The 26,972-nt window shown below is 36.2% G+C and overlaps 1 protein-coding gene across 2 annotated transcripts in view; it reads left to right on the top strand.

The window, feature by feature from the left end:
* Positions 1–26,972, top strand: part of Adamts-1 (A disintegrin and metalloproteinase with thrombospondin motifs 1) — a 76,713-nt gene that overhangs the window by 11,398 nt on the left and 38,343 nt on the right. For both annotated transcript variants that reach the window (XM_089730068.1, XM_028170071.2), the window contains exons 5-8: positions 14,377–14,517; positions 16,839–16,958; positions 22,689–22,821; positions 26,393–26,556. In XM_089730068.1, coding sequence (XP_089586194.1) covers positions 14,377–14,517; positions 16,839–16,958; positions 22,689–22,821; positions 26,393–26,556 — 558 coding nt within the window. The remainder of the gene's footprint in view (positions 1–14,376; positions 14,518–16,838; positions 16,959–22,688; positions 22,822–26,392; positions 26,557–26,972) is intronic.

The following is a 26,972-nucleotide window of genomic DNA, read 5'->3' as shown; positions in this document are numbered from 1 at the left end:
AAATAACAAATAATTTCATCTTTCTATTTATTTTATTCTGTTGCTACTGGTCAGGATGTTAGAGCGAAGTTATAGAATTACTGTATTATCATCAGCCCTATCGTTAATTGGACGTCTTAAAGTCGGTGAAAATGACTTTCAAAGATTTCATTACATACAAAAAAAACATACATAGTATGTATATATTTTTTTTTTTATTGCTTAGATGGGTGGACGAGCTCACAGCCCACCTGATGTTAAGTGGTTACTGAGTTACTCAAGAGGTCCTACCACCAGTAAATCATCTTCATCAGCATCTTCACTACAGCTCGCGGTGTATTTTCTTCAAAATGCATTCAATGTCTGCCAAATTTATGTTTGCCTATCACATCCGTGTCATTGAATTAGCATAATGCAGTTACATCGTATTTTATTGCAATTTATTAATACGGGCAACATCCGCTTAGAGTACCGCTTAGAGTTTGAAAATAACAGAGCAGAACAGAGAATTCTCTTTGCATTCCAAGCGACAATAGTAATCTAACAATTCTAATATTATTTATTACATTTTGTTCTTATCTTATTTAACTATAATACCGTCTGTTAGTATAGCTTTATCGTTACAATGTTGTTTGAATAATAAATAATAGGTTTATTTATTGATTCTTTATTAGCACATCTGCGTTTCGTTATACCTAGTCAGGTCATAAATTCTGTCACATGTTTAATGTAAAATAATTGAAACAAGTTTATTCATTATGTAACCATTCATATATCAAAATGAACTTAACAAAACATAGATTCTTATGACACTAAAGTTTATTCAAAATGACCTCCGTGATTTTGAATACAGGCCTTCAATCTGCGCGGCCAGTCGTCTATCGCAGCACGAACGAGGTCCATGTCAATATCGGCGGCTGCCTTAATCAAGGATGGCTTGAGTGTCTCCAAATTGGGATGAGGCTTTGAGCACGCCTTTTTCTCCAAGTGTTGCCATATCTTGTAATCTAACGGATTCAAATCTGGACTGGAGGAGGGCCAGTCTTCGTGCCGGATAAGTCGATTTCACGCGCCGCCAGCCAGTCTTGTGTGCTCTTCGCTCTATGAGCTGGCGCCGAATCTTGTTGGAATACCCAGTGCCTGTTATTGAACATGGTATGAGAAACAGGTTCCACAAGGTTCGTCAGGACTGTATTTTGATACACAACTGCATTCGTTTTTACACCTTTCTCACAAAAATGTACCTCTGTTAGCCCCAATAAGAAACTCCCAACCATACCATGAGCGAGGATGGAAAAGGACCTCGTTGGACACGCGGAATACGGTTGCTCGCTTCTTCACTACTGTGTGCGTACACCTTATCATTTTGTTTGTTGTAGCTCTCTTCTACGGTAAAAATTTTTTCATCCGAAAAAAGAATTTCCCGATATTTTTTTCCCGCGTACCGCTTCAACAAAGCGCGGCATCTCTTCAATCTCAGGTCCATTAGACGAGCATTCAAACGATGTCCTGTTTTTCTTCAATATACCCGAAGCCCTAAGTCTTCATTTAACAACTTTTTCACCGTGGTTCTGCTTAACCCCATCTGAAGGGCAAACAGCTTACGTTTGGGATTTCTTTGAATTCGCGCCTTCACAGCTTTTATCACTGCTGGAGTCCTAACAGACCGAGGGCGACCACTTCTTGACCTGTCATCTACACTAGAGTCTTCATTGTATCGTTTGATGGTACGATAAACGAATCTTTTGGTTATATTAAAATTTTTCAGTATGTTAAAAATTTGAATTGGCGCGTAACCGCAACGATGCAACGCAATAACTGCAACACGGTCTTCTTTAAGGGTCCACTCCATATTTAAAAATGAGTAAAATTCTAAAAGTATACATTTTTATTTTCATGAACAATTCGAAATTCGTATTCAATAAACTTTTTTGTGGCCAGCATTCTAAAAGAAAAGTTTTTACTGTGTGACAATAGTTATGACCTGACTAGTTATAATTGAACGTGATCGAAGAATGGCTTGAATTTTGTAGCGACGAACGATACAAGTTATAAAAACGAAACATTAAACAAATAATGATAAATTTTCGGATCGAATTTCTTTTGGATTTTGAACAAGAATTCCCGAGTGTAAACTTTATACTCAGTTCAAATAAATTTGCTCGGTTTTTTTTTTTATAACGCCAACCTGTTGTGTCTCTAAAGCGGTTAGTTGCCCTCAATTAAGAAAAATAGTATTATTATTCGCCAATAGATGTCGGGAAGAGTTGATTATTGAAAACACGAATAAAACAACATTTTCTGAAAATAAATCGTAGCTAGATCGATTTATCGCCCCCGAAATCCCCTGTATACTAAATTTTATGAAAATCGTTGGAGCTGTTTCCGAGATTCAGATTAGTTATATATATATTAATATACAAGAATTGCTCGTTTAAAGGTATAAGATTAGTCTTTCTTTCAGCAAATTTTATTTTTAGCCAAAGAGCGCGAGGTCTCCCAGAGAAAGTGGCGTTTAATTTTAATCTCGTTGTTGCGTTTTCAACCTTGTCCCAGAAACGTTGTGCACAATGCATTTCGAATAAATTATTCGAATGTAAACAGCTACCAATATAACATAATGCTTGTTACTGAAAGCAGACTGTTTAACATCGCGAACTCTATATTTATTTTTAACGTTAATTATTCTTGTTTTAATATTATATTTAATGTTGCGCCGATGATTTATCGACATAACTACGGTTTCTTTTAGCTAGAATCCGTACAAAAACTATTTATGATACGGTTTAGTTTGGTTTCACGTCTAGCGGACTGTTCAACATCAACCCTCATTGGAAATGTGAGATGTATGATTGGTAACCACGATTAGGAACTAGGGACTATTTTTCATTGCTTAAATAGGTGGACGAGCTCACGGCCCATCTAATGTTAAGTGGTTATCGGAGCCCATAGACATCAACAACTCAAATGCCGACATCCATTTTCAGACATGAGTTGTAGGTCTCAGTTTTTACACTACAACGGCTGCCCCAGTATCAAAGCTGAAACGCATTACTGCTTCACGACAGGCGGGGTAGTGATATCCCTACCCGTGCAAGCTCACAAGACGCGCTAGTACAAGCAATTACGAAAATTAAAATTTTTGCGGGTTTCATTTTTATTACACAATGTTATTCCTTCACCGTAGAAGTGAACATTTGTTAAGTAAAAAAGTAAAAATTGATACCTCCCTGCGGAATTTGAACACCGGCTCAATCGAATCGCTATATGATAGCGCCGAGCATCTTATCGTTTAGGCCAAGACGACTACGTTTATTTAATTATGTTTCATTAGCTAAGTTAGACTGTGCTCTCGTGATTTTCGACGCTCTTAAGTACCACTATAGCTACCGCTTGAGATTTGAGATTGAAAACCTCAATTTCCTTATTAATTATATCTTTTAAACCGTAGCGCTCGGTTCACCCCAGAATTGCACAGAATAGTAGATAAAATACAGATTAACCTGAGAATACATATTAGTATTAAAAGACGTTGAAGTTGTAGCTACAACAATGATGAATAAAAGGGAGAGCAAGCATGTAGTCGTGGCTTAAAAGATAAGACGTACCTACATAACAATTTTTCTAAAGAATTGCGTACTTAACACGTATTCATGAACGAAGTCCACGATGAAGGAATAGCATCGTACAATAAAATGAAACAGGCTAAAAATTGTAAATTTTGTGTAATTACTCGTGATATGGTTAATCCGTATGGGTAGGTAACAACTACCTTTCTGCTCGTGTTTACCACGGTCATGTGGTAGTCATGCCGTCGTCATCATATAATGAAGCGGTAATGAAGATCGATATTATATAATACAATTCAAACTTCGATCGCATGTCTAAAAGTGTATAACGACATTCGTGTCGTGATATCTATTGGCTTAAATAACCATCTCTGAAAAAAAAATCAATAAGATCTATTTAAATACACTTCCATTTAGATTTTAGAATAAAACCAAAAGCAAACTTGTATTTGAACAAACCATACATATTGATTCAATACCGCAGCTTGTTGACATATTGGCTATTTGTATTCAGCGAATATCGTGAATAATTTAGAACTAAATACAGTCCAACACATCGTGTTGAATTTAATTTAAATTCTCATAAACAAAAAAAGGAAACTTAACTCAAGAAAAAAAAATGCTTACACGCTGGATAAACATTTATTACACTTGCGATCCTGGTCTAGATACTAGGCCAAACTATTAAAATTTTGAATTGTCATCGGCGTTTGATACGTGAGCGAAATGTTTAAGACAATCGGACGTCTATATATAGATAGATGAAGATAATAAAAACGTGTTAGTCATTTTTACGGCGTCGAAACTGTTCTTTTGAAGGCTCCGTTCTCATCAAATATAGTACCACGTATCACTCCCGAGTCTCACGTGAAACGATATTAAACTGGGGCTGCTTCTGTAGTAAAGGTAGAAGATAAATTAAAAAGATAGGTACTTCGTTGTACGGTAGATCAAACATCTGCCGTGACGTGTATATACATATATTACACTAGCGGCCCGCTCGGGCTCCGCTCGGGTCTTTAACAAAAATTTCAACAATATTTCACGTTATTTTATTTTTTTAAATAAAAGAACACTTATTGCGGCATAACTATAATAGACATATTCTGTCGCGACATTTTTTGTAAATAATAATGTGTTCTACATAGTCGTAGTACAATACAATAGTTTTCACAGGGCACGCGATGTAAAGAGTATTTTAGGTATTTTTTTTACACTTTGGGTTACATTATTGGAGTTTTAGTAAGGGTCCCTAATTTTTTTCAAAAAAGATTATAGCCTATATTACTCGGGAATAGTGTAGCTTCCAAACAGTCAAAGAATTTTTCTAATTGGTTCAGTAGTTTCAGATCCTATTCAATACAAACAAACAAATCTTTCCTCTTTATAATATTAAGTATAAGTATAGATGCAGTATATCGTGCCTGTACGTACTGTAGGTCATGTTTACTGTTTCATAACATATAGGCTATGGGAGCACACGATTTATATGGAAGCCTTATCACGACAGCCTAATTGTTTGAGCGATCGTAAATTTCATCTTAAGTTCTGCGGTTAAATTGACTAGTATATATTAAGGTAATTTGGTAGTTTTTCAATACATTTCTTGTTTGATAAATAGATTCAAAGTTTTTGTTAGGACGAGCTTATCACGCACGAGCCTCCTAGTGTTGAGTTGGTATTGGAGCCCATAGACATCACAACTACGAACAAGATGGAACGCTCAGCTGTATTGTAAAACGGTTATCCTATCTTTCACATCGGAATGTAAGAGTGCTTCTCTATAGCAATGGGCAGGATTGTGGTATCCATCAGTGAGAATTGCGGACTTACTACCGCTGCCACCAGTGGCCATACAAAACGTTAGGTTTTACGGATTTTATATTTATTACACGGCGACATTCTTACATCCTACAAATCGTCAGTTGTTCGCGTGAATTACGAATTTCCGTGACTTACGTATTTCATTTAAAAAAAATGGTTGGTTGGAATTTCCGTGAATTAGGTATTTTATTATAAATAATGGTTGATCTGTCTGCGGGATTTGAACACCGGTTAATAGTCTCACTTGATTCGAGTACACTGAAGTCGCATACTTCAAGAACACGGCGATTTATTGTTAATTGTGGCTACGGAGCTCAAAGCTGACCTGAGCTACAAAGAAGTGACATAACAAACCGTCCGCGTCCGTGACCGTGCCGCGTTTATTCTCGGTAGACTCTACCCCATGATCTGTAAGCGGAGTAAAATGTCCCTTCGGAACAAGTTGACACTTTACAAAACTTGCATAAGGCCCGTCATGACTTACGTGTGGTGTTCGCTCACGCGGCCCGCACACACATAGACACCCTCCAATCTCTACAATCCCGCTTTTGCAGATTAGCCGTCGGAGCTCCGTGGTTCGTGAGGAATGTTGACCTACACGACGACCTGGGCCTCGAATCTATCCAGAAATACATGAAGTCAGCGTCGGAACGGTACTTCGATAAGGCTATGCGTCATGATAATCGCCTTATCGTTGCCGCCGCTGACTACTTCCCGAATCCTGATCACGCAGGAGCCAGTCACCGTCGACGCCCTAGACACGTCCTTAAGGATTCATCAGATCCAATAACCTTTGCATTAGACGCCTTCAACTCTAACACTAGGAGCAGGCTTAGGGACCCCGGTAACCGTACTCGTCGAACTCGACAAAGAGGTCGACGTGCAACCTAACCCATGAATCAGCTTGCTGAGTTTCTCGCCGGATCTTTTCAGTGGGTCACGATTCTGATCCGGTAGTAGATTCATTCGCGAAGCAGCTGCTCTTGAGCTGTTAGGTCTCCTTCGGAGGCGCTCGGGTAGCTGTTAGCAAATCCCATCCCTCCTGGCTGAGCCTTTGCTCGCCCTGGAAAGGCCTCCGGGCCACCAGTAATCCTTCAATCATATAAAAAAAAACAATGACAGTAGTGTCTTGAGGAGGTCAGAGTAACAAACCAGTATCTTGTAACATTAGTCATATGAATTAAAATTTGAGATACGTTAACCAAAACTAGCTTATCTAAATTAATGAACAGGAATTAAAAGGGCACTTACATATATTAATATATTACGCACAATCACACTAAATGGCGCCATTGAACAAGTTTGGTTAATCATAATAACTAGGTATAAAAATTTTAATTAGCTTATCTTTATGTTTTTTTCCTTATATTATTTTTTTTAAGTTGAGCAAAACAAAATAGCATGTCGGTATAGTCATCTTGTAGAATTTAAGTCGATAACTTGAATCCCAAGAAAATAACGTTTCGTTGTAATTCTTTGAAATATCTAGAAAATTGTTGAGGTATTTGCTGAATTGAGTGCTTTTGATTCGATTCCTACTCATACACGGACATTTTATTAAAGTTTATAAAAAGAAAGATGATGTTATATTTGAGACTAGTCAAACCCGGCCCGCTTAGCTGGCCGATGTTTGATCCAGTCTCTACCAAACTTCTCAAGGTCACCAGCTAGGCCAATCTAAAGATTTCCCGAATACTTCATCGAAATCAGTTCAGCTGTTTCGGAGTCTTAAAGGAAGATACAGACATTGACTTTCATCTTATACCTTTAATCGAGCAATTCTTGTATATATTTATATAATCTGAATCTGGGAAACGGCTCCAACGATTTTTATAAAATTTAGTATTACATTATTAGTATACAGGGGCGATAACTCGATCTAGCTACGATTTACTTTCAGAAAATGTTGTTTTATTCGTGGTTTCAATAATCAACTTTATGACTCTTCCCGACATCTGTTGGCGAATAATAATACTATTTTTCATAATTGAGAGCAACTAACTGCTTTAAAGACACAATAACACTAAAGCTATTTCAGTAGATGGCGTTGTTAAGCCACCCGAAGCCAATGAGTGTTTGGTTTAAGGTTAAGAAGTTAAGAAGGTTAAGAGGTTAAGAAAATTAATTCTTTATTTATATTATTTGTGTCTTTTTAACTCACGTGTTCACTTAAAAATGCCTAAACGATCTTGGAATATTTCATCATTTTATCAAAATGTAATTCGTATTTAAATATAATTTCTAAGAAACACAATTTATCAACAAAAAAATACAGAGCAAAGCTCGGTCATCGTCTGGTAAATTTTAATATACCTAGATTGGTGAACCACGATAGGGCCTTCATGACTGACTGACTCAGTGGTCCAGGAGTTAGCCCCTGACTGTGGCACCGAGGGTCGTGGGTTCGATTCCCACATCAGACAAACACGAAGTGATGAATGAGTTTGTTTGCTCTTTTTCTAGGTGTGTATTATCTATAAAGGTATTTTAAAACGTATATAAGTATGTTTGTTAGTCTCTGGTACCCTTAACACAGGGAACCCTAATTTGGGCACAGATTTGGACCGTGCGTGATTTGTGCCCAGTTATTATCTGTCCATTGACTTTACCCAGTTAGCGTTGACAGAGAGACGGTATTTGGTGATCAAAGCAAGTTATCACTGTAGAACATGACAGGTGTTCAGTTGGACATAAAACTAATCAACATAACCTGATATGTAATTAAAATTTTGATAAGCTAATTTAAGCACTTAAACACAGCCGACCATTAAATTACTTCCTAGTTGTAAGTGCCCTGACGTGTCACAATTACCTATTAAATATGAATAAAGTCAGCTTCATCGTGTCTAGTTTTCGTTAACACAGACATTACGAAAGTCAAAGCGGAGTAAGTAGTCCACGAGGGTGTCTCCAGTCCATAATTCCGTACAAAAATATCGACCCGAATAATCCAAATTTACTTCGCCTAACCTACAACACAAAATGACTGTTAGTTTAATGTAAATAGAATCTAATTTTCCGCACCAGGAAAGCGATTAATCCATCACCCGCGTCCTGAGTTCCGTTCTCACACGCAATTAGCTCCGTTTACTAGAATTAATTAATTCGCTCTATGGGACTCGTCGATAAACATGTTACGAAATTAATCATTAGCGCTATGTGATTACAGCGATTTTGTTTTATACAGTTAAGGGGTTTTTTTCTCCTTTTTATAGAGTATTTAATCGTGAAAGAACTTCTGGTCGTGGTTTATAATTCCAATGTGTGTGATTTTAATACCTATGTGATGCGTGATCTTTGATTTATAGTAACGTAAAATTTCAGCAAAACCTCTTCTTATCAATACACTTATTCTTTCTACGACTTCATTTTTTTTTTTTATCTGTAATCACTGTTATGTTTTGTTCTTAAAAAAAGTTATTTTACACTCGCTTGATATAAATTTAGAATTGAACAGAACTGTCGAATTTTGGAGATGGAATGAGAATGAGAGACCTTAGGTTTCTTTAACGCGTTATTAAGTTTAAGAAGGGATTTTTTTTTATTGCTTAGATGGGTGGACGAGCTCACAGCCCACCTGGTGTTAAATGGTTACGGGAGCCCATAGACATCTACAACGTAAATGCGCCACCCACCTTGAGATATAAGTTCTAAGATCTCAGTATAATCACAACGGCTGCCCTACCCTTCAGACCGAAACGCATTACTGCTTCACGGCAGAAATAGGCAGGGCGGTGGTACCTACCCGCGCGGACTCACAAGAGGTCCTACCCCCAGTAATCCACCAGGGCATCGTTGAGTAGGCAGAATAGGATCAGGGGCTAGAAGCATGGGATTCATAGAGCTCTTATAACAGTTCACACAGTCAAAAAACCCGTAACTTTTTAATTACAATAAATAAACTGACTTAAACTAAGTTACGAACACTATTTGGCTAGTTAATGCGTCTCTAATTTTAGTTTCCGGGGTCCTTAAAATAGAACAATGTAACATGAACAAACTTTGCCTATTACGAGTAGGTACAACGGTTAATTTAAAGTACTAAAACCACGTTTGGACGATTCTTCGAGCGTGACGAGGCGATGCTCTAATTGCTCCAAAGTCGGGTAGTTAGACATCAAAGCGGCCGCCAAACTACGAGTCACATCGAACGCCAGGCGAATGCATCATTCACAATCATGGTAGCATGCGAGCCGTCACGGTTGCTCATTTAACAGAATAGCGTTCTGAAAAGACAGCACGCGATACAAGAATGTCACGCTAAAAATTTACCCTCATAAAAATATAGCCATTTCGTGTTTATTAGGCGCCGTTGGATCCATAAAGACAAAACGGAACTCGATAAACGGTTCTGTGAAAGCAGAGTTAAACGGTTATACAAGGGCCTGTCGTTATTGAATTTACAATATTAAAATTAAACATCATTAACGAGGTTGTTTTGCGTCGTTTCACGTAAATTCAGACATCATTATTTTGACTCATTTGACGAATGTTTTATTTGAACGTAAAGGTATGACACCTACTTTCGGATTAATTATGTGTATTGAAGTCTCGTTAGGATGGTTAGCGTGGTATGGACATGTGATAGGTAGAGAGAAAATGCACGTAACTAGGAGATGTATGGAAATGGTAGTGCAAGGTAGAGGGGTAAGAGGTCGACCGAAGAGGACATGAATAGATTGTATGAATGAGAGAGAGAGGAATGAGTATTGAGATGACGGCTGATAGTAGAGAATGGAAGAGAAAAAATAGCTGTGCCGACCCCGCCTAGTGGGATAAGGTGGAGAAAAAAAGAGATTGAAATCTCGCACGCGAATTCTATCTATGAATAATATAGCGTGAGAACTAATACAAAAAAAAGTGAATTTCATAAACAAATAATGTCATTATCTCTGCTTCAGTGTTACTGTTCGACTTTCCGAGGGATGATTATTAAAATAAACTTGGATTAGAAAAACTTGTATATTAAAGTAAAAAATCAAATAATCTAGGATACAGTGTCACTTATGACAAGGGTATCATGACAACGGATTTGCGTATTACAGCGCTCTCTAGTGACAGTTTTAGGAGTTGGAAAAAACAGGGTGAACATTCCGCCCACCATGAACTACAAAAGTTCATAGCCAACAATGAGGCCATCAAATTTTACATGTACAATTAACATCTCCATGAAACCGTAACATCTTAACCTAATAGTAATCAATAAAGAACTGCTCAACATGAACTAAATATAAACTTACACATTAAAGAAACCATAATAACAAGGGTTGCTTTTAAACAGTTCGTACTTACTTACAACTAAACAATAACAAAATACTTAATAGCTGATGCATCCAAAGATACATTTAAGTTACATACATTGCATGAAATATCTACAGTTATTCAGGTAAGTAATGTTAAAAAGCGATAGGCAAAATGCAAAGTTTGGAGACTGGTCTTACAATTTTAGATTTCTTACATTTGATAGTACCCTTGTGACATTATCTGGAAGTCAGTATGCTCTGGTACGACCTTGACCATTCGATACATCTTAACTATGTCCGCTGCGAAACATATAGGATAAGTACGCCATTTCATAATTATGTGTCGTAACTCTGGTTGAAGCCTTGGACCTACCAATAAATCATTGTTCAATGACTTGCCGCTGGTACCCTTACACGAAGCGTCGAAAACAACGCCGACCTTCGTTGTACTTTTGTCCTCGCGAACAACCAACTGCATGATGAGGTAGATAAACGCATCCTGGCTTAGCAGCTTCTTGTTTGTCATTAATTACTTCTATATGATTCATAGCCAGGTGGCTACATTTATTACCTTGGATTATTCTTGCTTCAAGAATGGATTATTTTCAAGTTTCTTCTTGAGCAAGTGGATTGTTGTCGCGAAAAGGAAGACCTACAACATAACGACCCAAACTGTCCCTAGTTGTAGTGGATTCAAAGTATCTTTCACAGGATTCTTCTTCCTTGGATAAAAGTGGATGATGCTAGTCAGTTTCAATCTCCCAGAACTGACGCAGCAAATCATTGATTGAGTTGTCATGGGTATGTGCGCTAATAATGTAAGGAGTATCCCCACTAACTTAAACTCGTCCCGACAGGATCCATCCCAGCTGTGTATTTTGAGCTGTCAAGGTTCCAGGTGGATTTCTCAATATGCCTTCTGACAAAACCTGACCATACACATCAGCGCCCAGTAGAAGATCTATATTGCTTGGTGTACCATATCCTGGATCAGCCATCTGCAATTGCAACAATTCCGGCCAATTCTGTAATTGAATTTTCTGTGAAGGAAGAGTGGATGTTAGGCAGTTTAAAACATAGGCTTGAACGGGATAGCTAAAAGAGTTATATGTGGACTGTACTTCAAATTGAACCATATGTTTTACTGAAATACTAGATTTTTCTCCTCCTAAACCAGATATGGTACTTCGAATTGGCAACCTTCAAAGCTGCAAAAGTTGAACTGCGTGTTCACTAATAAACGAGGCTTGAGAGCCCTGATCCAACAATGTCCTAAGTGTGTGATACATACCCTTGCTGGATACATTAACTAATGCGGTAGCTAACATTACTTGACTACTTGATGTCATTTCACTGTTAGAAAAATGGCTGACAACACGCTCCACGTGATCCGCCGCCTGCGGTTCTTGTGCTGGCTCCCGCTGTTGATTAGCGGGCTGACTAGGGCCCGCCAGGGTCGGATTGTGAGTGCCGCCTTCCTGGTGCAGCAGCGAGTGATGACGTTGGCCACAGCACCGACAAGCCGTGCGTCGTTTGCACTGTGTTACCGAATGGTTAGCTCCGAAGCAATTGAAACACAGTTTTCTCTTCTGGATGAAGTCCCGGCGATTCCCGATGGCTTCTTGTACAAATTTCTTGCATTGATAAAGCAAGTGATGTCCCGAACAGAATGGGCAGGATACAGACGTCGTCACGCTGAACACCTTCGGTTTATCCGCTGCATCTTTGCCTCTAAACTCTCTTCTTTGGTTTGGTTCTAAAAACTCGAGTGCTCGATATCTTGATTCCAGGAATGATTGGAACTCGCTTAGTGTAGGCAATCGATCAGCCTGTTCGCTTAGTTTTTGTTCCCATTGTTTCTGGGATTCATTATCCAATTTTATTGTGATGAGATATATAATCAGGATGTCCCATGTCGATACAGGTATACCAAGGTTAGATAAAGCGTGCAAGCAATCATTTGTCGTATCGAGTATTTGTTTAACACCGTTGGATGACTCCGAAGATAAAGCCCTTTGGCCCACCAGCCTGGCCAGAATGCTGTTCGCGATGTAACGTTTGTTATTGTACCTTTTGTTTAATAGCTATATTCGTTATTTTCGCATCCCAATATAACATTCTGGTGATTTTCTTCAAACTAACCAGTGTTGTTCCAATAATTGCAATCTCGTTTCGATATATTCCCTTGTTATTCTAGACGCAGGTGACTTTTTGAAATTAATCTTTGCCTTAAATATCTTATTTTGAATATCGGTTTTTTAATATAACTGTCCGGGCCCATTCTTCACATTCACTAGTACTTAGCAACGAAATAGTTTTGTGTTAATTACGGTTTGTAACATTCTTTGCACTTAAAATTGTTGTTTATCATTAGTTGTTTTCTTATCCGGCTCGAAGGACCATGTTCGACTTTCCGAGGGATGATTATTAAAATAAACTTGGATTAGAAAAACTTGTATATTAAAGTAAAAAATCAAATAATCTAGGATACAGTGTCACTTATGACAAGGGTATCATGACAACGGATTTGCGTATTACAGCGCTCTCTAGTGACGGTTTTAGGAGTTGGAAAAAACAGGGTGAACAGTTACTGATATGGTGACTACAGATGGTAGGCATTGGTTCTGTAACCGTTTCATAGAATAGGCTTAGACACAATATTATGAATACCCGCATTGAGACATAAAGCTCCTAGAGGTTCCAAAAGCTGTCTCATAAGTTCAAGTCGAATTCGAAGATCGCTTTGCTGCAGAAGTAGCCAGGGCAGTGATATGCACAAGTGCGGGGCTGCGACTACAATAAGTAGTGAAGATGCAAATATGTATGCATATGCTAATTAAGGCCGTCAGCGCAAAAGCGGCCTAAGCTTACCATGGTCAACATAGTGATAATGAGTTTTGAATTTACTTTTACACTGCTTCGTAGGCAAAAGTACGCGTAAAAATAATGTTTACTATGCCATCTGTTATCTATGGGTTAAACTGGGGATAGGTCGGTTTTGCATCAAAATTTATTATGTTTTAAATAAATTGCAATGTATAAGCACGAATATAAATTTTTGTGGACTAGGCCACTTTTGCTCTGACGGTCTCAATTTGTGTTAATATGAACACACATGCACCTATTACAAATTCAGAAAGTATGTTTCTTACGCTGGCTACATGTCTTATATTCTTCAACACGGGTTTAGATGAGGCGAGAGAAGACTATAGTATACCGGAAGATTTTGCGAATCACTGCTCTTGCTAGGACTAGTGATAGCAAATTCTCTCAGGTTGAGCCCGTGAGTTCAACTACGGATAGCTGGAATAGCCCTTTAGGCTACCGGCGAATAGGTAGGAAATAAATAAAATATCAGAGAAATTTTCACACTCTTACAATTCACCTCATCACTTACACTAATCTCACTCTAGCCGTGGATTGTCTATAAATAATTTATGTGAAGACTTCAATTCTTCTGTTATAAATTTTACTGGTGGTAGGACCTCTTGTGAGTCCGCACGGGTAGGTACCACCACCCTGCTTGTGTCTGCCGTGAAGCAGTATTGCGTTTCGGTCAGAAGGGTGGGGCAGCCGTTGTAATAATACTGAGACCTTAGAACTGATATCTCAAGGTAGGTGGCGGCATTTACGTTGTAGATGTCTATGGGCTCCGGTAACCACTTAACACCAGGTGGGTCGTGAGCTCGTCCACCCACCTTTCTACTGCCATAGCAAATAACTACAAGGTCAATGCTATAATTATTTAATGTTATTTTTAGATTAGGGTTGACCCACGACGGAGAAGGCAATTGTCAGTCTGAAGCGCTTCGAGGCTCTGTAATGGCACCGACAGTATTGGCTACCCTACACAACTTTGCCTGGTCAAGTTGTTCAAAAGAACAATTTCATGCGAAATCAAAGTAAGTATTGTTTTTTTATTTTTGTATAACGGGTGAGTGGACGATAAAGCTGTCTCTTTGTTCTTAAGCGATAGCTGTAATGTATCCATTGTTTTATAAAACACGTTTGACGACACGCGAGATTCGAGAACGCTTATATAACTTCGGTAGCTAACCTTCTCAGATTTATTTACATAAATAATAATGCAAAGAATAAATATTTAGAAACATTTGTTATTCAGTAGAAGGTAATAGTTTATTATTGTACTAAAGTCGCAGTTACAAGCGGAAGCGATAATGACTTATATTTTTTTAAATACAAAGTAATTTTATTCAGTCAAAGAACGGTTTTTCAAATGGTGTACGACTTAATATAAATCCGACGATTTTTTTTTGGAACGAAGTTCCTTGCGGCAGACTTGGAGGAGATAGGGATTTTGCTGCGCGACCGAACTGAAAAAAATGCGATAGTAAAAACCGTAAGAAAAAGTCCGTGGAATAAGGCCTTGTTTTCCGCACAGCGATGTTTCACCGCGCGATTTTTATCTCGTAATTCTTTTCTTATTTTTTTTTTATATGGAACTTCGTTCCTGTCCGGTGTCCCACGATACCACACATCTTTTTGTCAATTACGCCAAAAGCTTCACAACAATTCGTAAGCAAGCGTTTCAAATGTACTTCAAATTCAACTGATGTTTGTAATCGTCGACAGCTGCCTCGAATTAAAATGTTCGCATACATCATAACTAAAGTGTATTTCTCCATAAAGATAAACCTAAGTGGGAGTGATGACGAAATAGAACTTTGATCGGCCGTTTGTAGCAGACGTACCTAATCTTCGCAAATATACCGTGTAAATAATAAATTATTGTATTCGAATATATTAGAGTATATATCGACGCTTGAAAGGCAAACGTGACTAAGCGACAATGCGTGAACTTTACAGTAGACTAATAATAATTTAAAGTTGAAATACCTGAAAAAAAATCTATTTTAACAAATCTAGCTGTAGGATTGAAATGATTTTAATAGACCTAGAAACATATTTTTTTTGCGCATCGAATATGGTTATTGCCTATCATTTATGTATAAAGCAGTTATTGTCGCTTAGTCACGTTTGCCTTTCAAGCGTCGATATGTTAAACATCGTCAAATTTATAACTTAAAGATCTTCGAAAAGATCGCAATAGGTTATTTTCGCGATACACATCGAAATTTCATTAATCTAGTATGCTTTAGTGACTCACAAAATCAAACGATTCTTAACTATATTAGGTTAATTATTTAATTGAACTACCATAAAATTTAGTAGTACAACTAACAACCATGAACTAAATCGATCTAAACGATTTTATGACTGATACAATTATCGGGAACACACCATTTGTCTCTAAACAGCGGTTGCTCACAATGAACCATTAATTTACCACGGAACATTTGTCAATATTCGGAACCCTCGTTAGTACTCTATACTAAAAAAAGTTGTATACATAAATCTCGGAAGCTTCAAGACCCTCGTAAAAGTTTGTAAGTAGTCTATTCAATATTAATGACATAAAATAATAATTTAAATTGTCTAATTTCGCGTATCAAGTACGCATTGATAATAACAACTATGATACAATTGTTGGAAATTCGAATACCATAGCAACAAGATTTTGATGTTTTTATTGCGACAGAGCCGAGTGTTCTTTGCTTGCTCCGTATCATTCTACTGCTTATAATAATTTGTTCTCAAGAAGTCATACACTCTAGTTTGAAGGATACAATAGGATGGCTGCTATCCCGATTCATTTGAAACATTAATCTTCTGATTCAAGGTCGACGGTGGCATTCACAGTACAGTGTGCAGTTTCTAGTAATCATTTCATACCAGAAGATTCGTGAATCTGTTTGTACTTCATAAAATATACAATCATAGTAAACGCTCAAGATGATAAAATATGCCTTTAATCCAATTTTTATTTGGCATTAGTATATATGTAAGCATATTTATCAAATTATCCTACGAGCAACATACAGAGGAAGATTTATCGATAAATGGGCGGATATAATTTAGCAGTGAATGTTACACCATCTGTTGCTAATCGCCGGCTGCGTAGGATAGGCAATCTATTCATTTCATTAACAGGAAACTTATTAGCTATTAGTAAAAAAAAACTTACCATAAATAATTTTTTAGAATTATTTTGTGGCTTTCCCATCACTATTTTGGATTTCGACAATACCAAACTAATTCCTTTATACATATTACAGAACAATGTATTGTCAGTTTAAAAATCAATGTGTAAATCATTGTAAACGATTTTAGGACTTTATTTTATGTTTGTTCTCATTATCAGGAAGTGGTGGTGCCTCCATGAGCGTAGCACTGACGAGGGCGTGGAACTGGGTGGTGCTAAGGAGCTCTCAAATTATGTCTTCACCATGGATGAACAGTGCAGGACTGAATTTGGAGAAGGGTAAAAAACTTTTATTACTATTCAGCACGGAATGCACAATACTTTATGTACAAAATAAAATGTTAAAGAAATCTTTGATCCTATTTATATATTGAAGACAAATCGGATTCCATGGATGACGTGCATGTAGAAGCTTGAAAAAAAATTTTGTGACCTCAAAATATATCAATTCAAGGCGAAAGGCTAAGATTTTTGTTAGGATAATTGTCCAAAATTTTTGAGATTTTCAAAATTCCCTAATAATTTCGTTCGCATCCATTACAACTTTAGTTTTGCATCCACATTACTACATTGCTTAGCTAATTTACTTAGATTGGACACAAATATAATAATTTACGTCTGAAGCATATAGCCGTCAAAATCTTCTTAGATTCTATCTACTACTCGTACCTTCATACTATTCTACCATAACGCCTAGGATATAGTTGGTAATTTCATTCAGATCAGCCAGAGATCTAAATTCGATCATACGTCGCCTAATACCTCAAAATTGGGATTTATTTTATACAATTAAGTAACTTAAGAGAACACAAAGATACTAAACTGTTCTGTCCTAACCTATGAATACCTAAATTGACTACCTAATAAATACCTAAATACCTAATGAATACCTAATTATGTTCGAAATGTGAATTTAAAAAAAAAATCTACTCAATACTAGATTATTGGTTCTTTATAAACAAAATAAATATTTTGTTGTTACGCAAATCAAATATTATGAAGATATCCACTTAAGAATTTATTTGTAATAAAGAGTTAATAGTAGTAGACAGGGCGGAGTCGTAGAAATTCCTCTTCCATTACATAGTCGTGAATAAAGTTAAAAACCTGTTTTTTTTTTCTTAACAGAGCAACGGATTCTGTTAAATATGGAACAAGGTCCTTATATGGGAAATTAAATATTGATGCAAACATTTGTAGCGTTTAGCATGGTCATACTAAAACGTGTGCTAAGTAGTGACTCTACATTGGAGGTGATACAATATTTTCATCGACTCTTGAAAATACCTTGCCTGTTTAGAATCGATCACTCAAGCTCACTGTGGGGTGAAATGAGGTTGCTTTGTAATATGCTAAGGCGACAATTTAGGTAATTTTATGTTCTTGCTCAAATGCTCTGAAAATGATAGGAAAAAGGCCTGAGTTGAAATTGAATATCGAACTTACTCAGACTGCTAATGCTGTTATGACAGACATTTCATTACATTATTAAATTTTGGTAAGGCTTTGGAAACAAATGGTTTTCTTAAATAAAATTTGGAAAAGCATCGTTATATTTTTTTACTTGTTGTTCTTTATTGTTTCTTTTTTCAGCTTGTAATGTGTATTGTGTCCCTAATAAAAAAATAATTAAAAAACTTTTCAACTGTCGTATATGGTCAGACAAGCATACTACGCGGCTATCTTCGCTCGCTTTGAGACAAGTGGTCTCAATTGTATTCTAATAACGGCGGTTCAATCCTTCGAACCGGAATACAAAAAAGCTTGGCAAAAAACATTGTTTGAATAAATAAATAATATAATAATTAATATCAGCCTGTGCATGTCCAAATATGTCCCATCAATTCTAGGCATTGTAATCAAACTGCTGATATTGGTATGGTGCTTTAATAAACTACAATATGCAGAAGAAAAGCGAAAAAGGCCGGTATTGTGTAATTATTATTTAAATAGATAAATATTACTATCACCTATGGATGACAACGAAATAATGAAAATACTGGAGGCCGTAATGTAACTATGATTTAGTAAAACTTTTTTTGGCTCAAGGAAGATAGAAGAAGGAAGAAGAAGTTGAACTGACTAGAGCTTCCTATCGCTCAACAAACCGCGTCTGGCTCACGGATGTAACAACTTAATAGGAAAGAGGGCGCATAGAACAGATTTTCCCTCGTCGGGAACTCCACAGCACGCCGAATAGGTCGTCGTCGGAACGATTACCACGTCGTCTATCCAAAGGCCGCCAACAGCGTCACCAGATTATACCTTCGGGAAGGATAACGACCTGAGTCAGAACAACGGCTTCTCGGCTGTTCCTTCACAAGATGGGTGTAGAGCAGATTTCATGTCGTCTTATTGGGTTTTCCACGCTAATCTCCAAGCTAGGATATAGATTCGACTCTCGCCCTTATTCGAAAGAGGTCCTATTTCGTCCCCAACCTCAACAATGGTTTAGTGCGTAGTAAGAAAAGTGTTCTTTTTCACGCTCTGCCACTGATTTAGTAAAACTAATAAAACCATCTTAGGCTCGACCACATTAAGTATTGTGTCATCAGATGGAACAGACTGCGTTATAACGCATTTGGGCTACGAGACGAAGATGGACTATTTCTTTCAATCAATTTAGTAGCGAGTTAACTATTTGACACTATCAAAATATTTAAGCAAATTTGTTCTTCATCTAACTCCTATTCGAAGGAAAATTCATGCAGAATCATATCAGGACCTCTTGTGAGTCCGCGCGGGTAGGTACCACTACCCTGCCTATTTCTGTCCTGAAGCAGTAATGCGTTTCGGCTTGAAGGGTGAAGGGTGCGTTGTAACTATACTTGAGACCTTAGAGCTTATCTCTCAAGGTGGGTGGTGCATTTACGTTGTAGATGTTTATGGGTTCCAGTAACCGTTTAACACCAGGTGGGCTGTGAGCTCGTCCACACATCTAAGTAATAAAAAATAAAGATCTACAACCCCTATTCACAAACAAAAATATAATAGGCCGTTCGTGTGTTATTTTTAAATCAACCAAATATGTACAGGCTATACGCTTCAAGTATTCCAACCACTAGAGCTGAGATGTTTCCAATAATATGCTTACATGTAACTGAGTACTGAATTCGAGAGCTGAATATTCGAGAGAATCGATTTACGGACAGCCGGCAGGAGCATTTCGAATTGGAAATTCGAAGACTTAAATCTATCACTTCTTCACCGTGATATATGAATACATTATTTGTTTATGTTTCAAGAGAAAAATCTTTATCATTTAAAATCTTTAAAACTCATTCGTTTTAAAAAAGATTTTTCTTAGACGGAATCATTCACCTTTCTGTCATTCAGTGAAAAGAGAGTTCAGTTTTGTATAGTATATTAATACTGCTTAAAATATTAAATTTAAAAGATATTAAGGCCTTTAAATTCTGTATTAAAATGATATGGAATACTTCAGAATGAACAAACAATAAAAGACGTTAGTTTTGTTTTCTGTGATATAATAAGATTATAAAAAAAGATATATAAAATTACTATTTTAAACAGTTCAAAAATACTGTTTTTATTGCTTTAATTATTTAATTTAATTTAATTAAAAATCCGACTAATATTTTTTCAATTAAAATAGTGACATTTTTTATTAAAAACATATAACGATATATTTTTAGTATTTTCTTTTGTTTTAGCGAGTCGTAGATATAATTAAGGCTACTTTTAAGGTTTAATCTCTCACTTATTATTTACCTTTTTTTGTAATTGGCATTGTTCGCTGAGCATAGGGTGAGTAGTGATCGTCACTCAAAAATGTCTACTGACTTTTTAATACTTTACAGGAGTAGCCCATGAAAACCGTGAAAGTAGTTTGACATAAAATTAGCCACTAGAAACACTTACATACCAATATATTTGTATTTACTGAAACAAACTCATATTAAAACAATAAAATGTGTATTAATACGAAACATGCACAAACAAATAGCACTATGCAGATAAGTAATGTTAGTTTAATATTTTAGGAAAGAATAAAAATAAGTAGCAAGAATCTATCTATTTATTATAAGCTGAAATATAATGCGCTGCTAATAAAATGGGTTAGGTAAAGTTTAAAGAGGATAGGTTTCGTGGTATTGTGGAAAAATGTGAAGGGGCCGCACGTAATGAATAACGAATTCGCTCCGCCTGAGGCTCCTACCGATATTTGTGTTGTCGGCAACAAAATAGATATTTTTTCAGCTAACCTTCTGAAAACGTTTATGTTTATTTTCTACAGAACATTTAAGTGTTATTTCAGTTTTTATTTTACGAAACAAAAGTACCTTTATCAAGGATGTTGTTGTTAGATTGTTTTTATAAAATTTCATTTACTCGCAAACTACTGAACGCAATTAATTATGAAAGCCAAACAAAATTCTACAAACTACTCTGAAAAATTATTTCATCACGACAACAATAGTTTGTTTAACCAACGTTATTAAAATACGCAAAAGAAATTTCTTGGAATCGAATTAATTTATCGAGATGATTTTCCTTTGTTGTCCTGCGTGTAGTACGGACGGGCTGAACGTCCTTGCGAAAATATATTAATAACCTTAAATAAACATTTTCAATTTCACGAGTATTCCGCTTGGGCTGATTGGTTGCGAGAATATGATTCACTGGCATTTGGGTCGGGTTCCGGTCGAGTTAACGACCCAACCTTTAATTATTGCGAACAAAGGATAATAGTTTATACGATGTCTCGATTTACAAATAAATGAATCGTCTCGAATCAACTGTCGAATTTCGAAAATTAATTTCCGATATCTCTTATTCACAATAAACATTTTCAACAATCACAAGATTATTTTTACTGGTGGTAGGACCTGTTGTGAGTCCGCGCGGGTGAAGCAGTAATGCGTTTCGGTTTGAAGGGTGGGGCAGCCGTTGTAACTATACTAAGACCTTACAACTTATATCTCAAGGTGGGTGGGGCATTTACGTTGTAGATGTCTATGGGCTCCAGTAACCACTTAACACCAGGTGGGCTGTGAGCTCGTCCATACATCTAAGCAATAAAAAAAAATAAAAAAAATTTGTGAGATGTTCACGGACGTTTCTGGAAGTCGATAAAATCCAACAAGCCCTTATGTTAAGCGCTCAAAACCTTTAATTATTTGATTTTCTATTATATTTTATTTAGAAATGATACAAAAGAAGTTACAATTTTCCTGATGCTACAAAATGCTAACCAAAGGCAAACTCAAAGCTTATTACACAAACGACAACGCATTTCTATAGCTATAGAAAATACGAACACTAACCGATCCTCGGATTTTATGATGAAGAATATATACTGTGCCTCCCAGAATTGAAAGGAAATTGCGACTTTTTGTATCATGAGAAATTATTCTATTCTTATTAAAATGTATCAAGTTAACAAAAAGCAACTACAAAACCAATCTCCCTAATAGCACAGATTTATCTATTTCTAATGTGATTATTGTAAAATGGCTGCTTATCTCGAATACTAATCAACAAATGAACAATATTGTGAACTGTTTTATAAGCCCTACTAACACTACGTACCTACTGCTATTACTTTAGTTGGATGACCATCGTTTTCACTATTAACATATATTTTTTTAAATATTTCATCCCTAAACATGTTACAATTTTTACAATATCTATTTACCTTGAACCTGTGACGTTTCATTCGAGTTCCACCTAACCTAAACATCAACCCGCTGAGTTTCTCGCCGGATCTTCTCAGCCCGTCGCGATTCCGGTCCGGCAGTAGTTTCATTCGCGAAGCAGTTTCTCATGAGTTGTTAGGTCTCCTTTGGAGGCGCTCGGGTAGCTGTTAGCAAATTCCACCCCTCCTGGCTGAGCCCTTGCTTGCCCACCTGCCCTGGTGTAACTAGAAAGGCCTCCGCGCCACCAGTAATATTTTAATCATAAAAAAAATCGAGCTCCACTCATGATACGAAGTGTATCTTTCACAAATGTTCTTTTTTTTTTAAACGTTCATCATCTTGTTCACAGTTTCTCAGTGTGTCGATCCGTAAAGGTTCGGTCAGCGTGCTCAAGGTTGTGGTGTGCCCACCGCGCTATGCCTCACGTGTGCCGGTCAAAGCGAGCGCCGCCCCTCGAGGGAACACCCTGTGGACAAAACCAAGTAAGTACACGTCTTGACCTATGTCAAACAAATTCTATCCGAATTTACGAGTAGTTTACCTATTTTATTTTCGAAGAAGAATTTTATTACGAGTGGTAAAGCGTCTTGTGAGCCTGCATGAGTAGGTACCACCACCCTGCCTATTTCTACCGTGAAGCACTAATGCGTTTTGGTTTGAAAGGTGGGAGTAGCCGTTGTACTATTAAATTGAAACTCACTCAAGGTAGATAGCGGATGGATGGGATTTATGTCGTTGATGTCTATGGGCTCTTGTATCACCCATCTAAGCGATAAAAATAATATTAACGCATCTATTTAGCCCGAAAAACTGGAATACATTACTTTTTCGTTATAGGATTCAAATGTTCGCATCGAATGAAAAATATGTAGGAGTTACCGGATTGATTTTTTTCATTTTAATATTTTTCTAACTAAATCTCAAACAAAGATACCAAAAACTGTAAGCAAAATATGTTTTACAAAAATTACGTCTTACTATTATTCACAAGACTGTCTTAAATCACAAAATAGGTAAAACATATAACTTTACTTTAATTAATAATGTGGCAAATGTCACTAAGTACTATGGACAGAGAAAAAATTAAAAAGAATATAAAGCGAATAGAATTTCTAAGTATTTGTTTGCTGATAACAAAAAAAAATTTAACCCATTTAAAAACTGTAGTAAACTTTCAATAAGAGTTTTGAGTCCGTGAAATTAAAAGAAAAAACCAAAAAAAATAACATGAAAACAACATCAAAGTTCTCGTACGATTTTTGACTTCAAGTCGAGGTCCGTAAACAGGTAGGAAAAAATATTGTAAATATGGATGTCGCCGTAACTATATTTCAGATCAAATTCCGATAGTTTCGCGACAAAGCAAAGCTTAGCAGCCCACCCTTGTGTGCACCTAATCAGCTACATATATAGTTTTCTTAGAGCACCTTTGCTCTACTTGAGCCTTATTAATACGCTTTTATTAGCTTCAGACGTATGTATATTAGTATGTAACGAAATCTTTGGACATGATTTTGACCCCCTTCAAAACGTCGCATTAACTCGAAATTTGGCATACTTATTAAGGACCTATGATGACAATTCAATATTTAAAATGAAATTTAAAAAATTGAAATTTAACTATTATAAAAAATGAAAAATATATAATAGTTTAAAAAAACTAAAAAAAATACGCTTTCATAGAAAATCCAACTAAAAATAGAAAATAAATTTGAATTAAAAATAGTGTAAGAAAAAATCATTTTATTGTAAAAAAGCGTGGGGTGCTTTTCAAGATATTATCAAAATAACCCTTCTACTCATATCTGTTCATAAAATATTTATAACTACTGATACCATGCACCCCACGCTTTTTTTTACAATAAAATAATTTATTCTTACACTATTTTTAATTCAAATTTATAAAATTTATTTTCTATTTTTTACTTGGATTTTCTATAAAGGCTTTTTTTTGGTTTTTTAAACTATTATTTATTTTCACGCTAACTCCTTTCACAAAGCCGGCGCTGTTGTTCAAGTATTTCCGTTAACGACGAGCGATCCATTGAAATGGAACTTTCTATTACTTTCGTAAATGCATGCACACGTGGTTTTCAGTTGTAAACAGTCCCGTTCTTAAATTAGTTATGTTTGTACTCGTTTGTATAGTTTTGAATGCTTTACAAGTATATGTTTATATTGAGACGCTATTTATGATTGGACAATAATTAATTAAAATGAAAATCTCGACATATTTACCACATTTTAAATCAATTTAGAGTGAATTTGTTCTGAAAGTATACTAAAGTGATGACATATTATTATGTTATTTTTCTTGTTTTATCGGAAACGGCTTTAAAGAATTAGATCAGTATAGTTTTTTATTAAGGCGAGTTTTCTTTCTTCCAAGGATCAAGCAAGGATCTTCCTTAAAAACAACGCTTTGATTGTTAAACCAACTACAACACTTTAATTAATTCTAACATTTTTAAATGCGGGTTCGTGCATTAAGCGTTCGCATTAGCCACATACGCAACGCTAGCCCCATCTCTGCAATTAAATGATCAATTAATCCCGAGTTTCTAATTTAAGCCATAGCTTTGAGCGTCATGTTAATGATTCTATTTCGAGGGTATTCAATTCGACATTAATTTGCATTGTGGAATCGGTCACTGCATTGATTATGACGTTGCCACATACCACAATGTGTATTCCATGTTCGGACGACCAGCACTCGTGTTTGCGCATAAATTCGATAAAATTCTTTGTTGGGTATATTTTGCGAGCTATGCAAATGACGGCAGCCGGGACCGACAGATAAATATTGACGGTTTTTGCGCACTAACGCACAAAGGAGACGAGAACGTAATCCCAGAAAGCTTTTATGGCAATTTGAATTACTTACATAGCGGATCCAATTTCAAGCTGAGGAGATTTCAATCGATACGTCATGGTCCATGATTACCCATTCAACTTGATTCAGAGACGAATATTGATAGACGTAGATGAACTAAATGACTGGGTGACTTTACCTCATGAGTCACTTTAAATTCGATATACATATACTTAGTCTGGCCATAAATACTGTAACAATTAAAAATAAACAAAATATTACATTTGAATTTGGAATCTGTCATTTTTATATGATTGCTCATTGAGTATTCTCATTTTGGCGCCAATACATTGTACAAAATTTGCGATATTAAAATGGAGTGGGGTGATAAAGAGAACCGAATCGCTGTGATTGCATTACACAAAGTAGGTATGGAGCCAAATACAATTTTTAAAACTCTCCATACGCTTGGTATTAGTAAAATGTTTGTGTACTTCATCAGAGCTGAAGACCGGCCGTCGTCTAATCCCGATCTTAATCTGCTGGATTATGATTTATGGTCAGTTTTAGAGAGTACGGCTTGCTCTAAACGCCATGATAATTTGGAGTCCCTAAAACAATTCGTACGATTGGCAGTGAAAAATGTTTCCATGGAAAGAGTGCGTGCTTCTATTGATAACTGGCCTCAACATTTAAAGGACTGTATTGCAGCCAATGGAGACCACTTCGAATAAGCTTTTTGTACTTTAAATTGTTTTATATTTATGTATTAAACTAACACACTGTAAAAGTAATAAAAGTTATTTGCAACAGAATTTTTTTATCTTTCTCTCGGTATTTATGGCAAGACTAGGTATATATTCTATCAGTAGTACGTGTACTTAAATAGAAATTACGTGGTTACAAATTCAGAAACGAGGTAAGGTATAATTTTTATACGGATAGATGATTGGCAAATTATAGCACTAGCTTAAGGATGTTGGAGTATACGAACACGCACTATCTTTCGATTTCATTAACTAACCCGACTATTATTATTAGGATTCTTTAATTCATAAATTGATTATCGGGACACTTAAACGTTCTGAAAACGTACTCAAATTTCTCATTTAGTTCAGGCAACCATCCAAAACTTCCATTTCTTGACACTAAATTTTCCTCCTAATCACGATTTGTATGAAATAGTATCAACATTTTATTAATTAAGGCACATTTTAATCAGCCATAATTGCATTGTTCAGTGGTGCGTGGATCGTGTCTGCGAGCCGATGCCTGGCCACAGTAAAGAGACTAAGGTTGAAAACAAACATACTCCAGAATGGGGAGATTGGGAGGAGTGGAGCGCATGCAACGCAGATTGTGGTTACGGCCTCAGGACAAGAACACGAAAATGCAAATACAGAGGGTAAGTAAGTGTAAGATATAGCTTTTTAAAAGAAAGCAATGAAGCACTAACTCATACATTTATTTACATCATATATCTATATATTAATACGTGAAGCAAAAACTGTGTATCCTTTTTTACGAAAATTGCGCGGACGGAGGAGTATGAAATTTTCCACACTTATAGAGAATATAGAGAAGAAGTGCACAATGCTTTTTTTTTTTAAATAAAGCCTAAAAGATACATTAAATCAATAAAGAAAACATTACACACACTACATACCATGTATTTGACGCACACACGCATGCATACTATTTATTGTCAACCTTTTGTTATTGACGTCTGTGGTCAAATTGAGAATAGATTAAATATTGTTTGTCTTTATTAATATTTTTTATAGTGTAGTCTTGGCGAAATTTGTGATTATAGAAGTATAA

The sequence above is a fragment of the Bombyx mandarina genome, chromosome 09, assembly GCF_030267445.1.
Source record: "Bombyx mandarina strain Sakado chromosome 09, ASM3026744v2".
Classification (NCBI taxonomy): Eukaryota; Metazoa; Arthropoda; class Insecta; order Lepidoptera; family Bombycidae; genus Bombyx; species Bombyx mandarina.
This window is presented reverse-complemented; position numbering and strand designations above follow the sequence as displayed.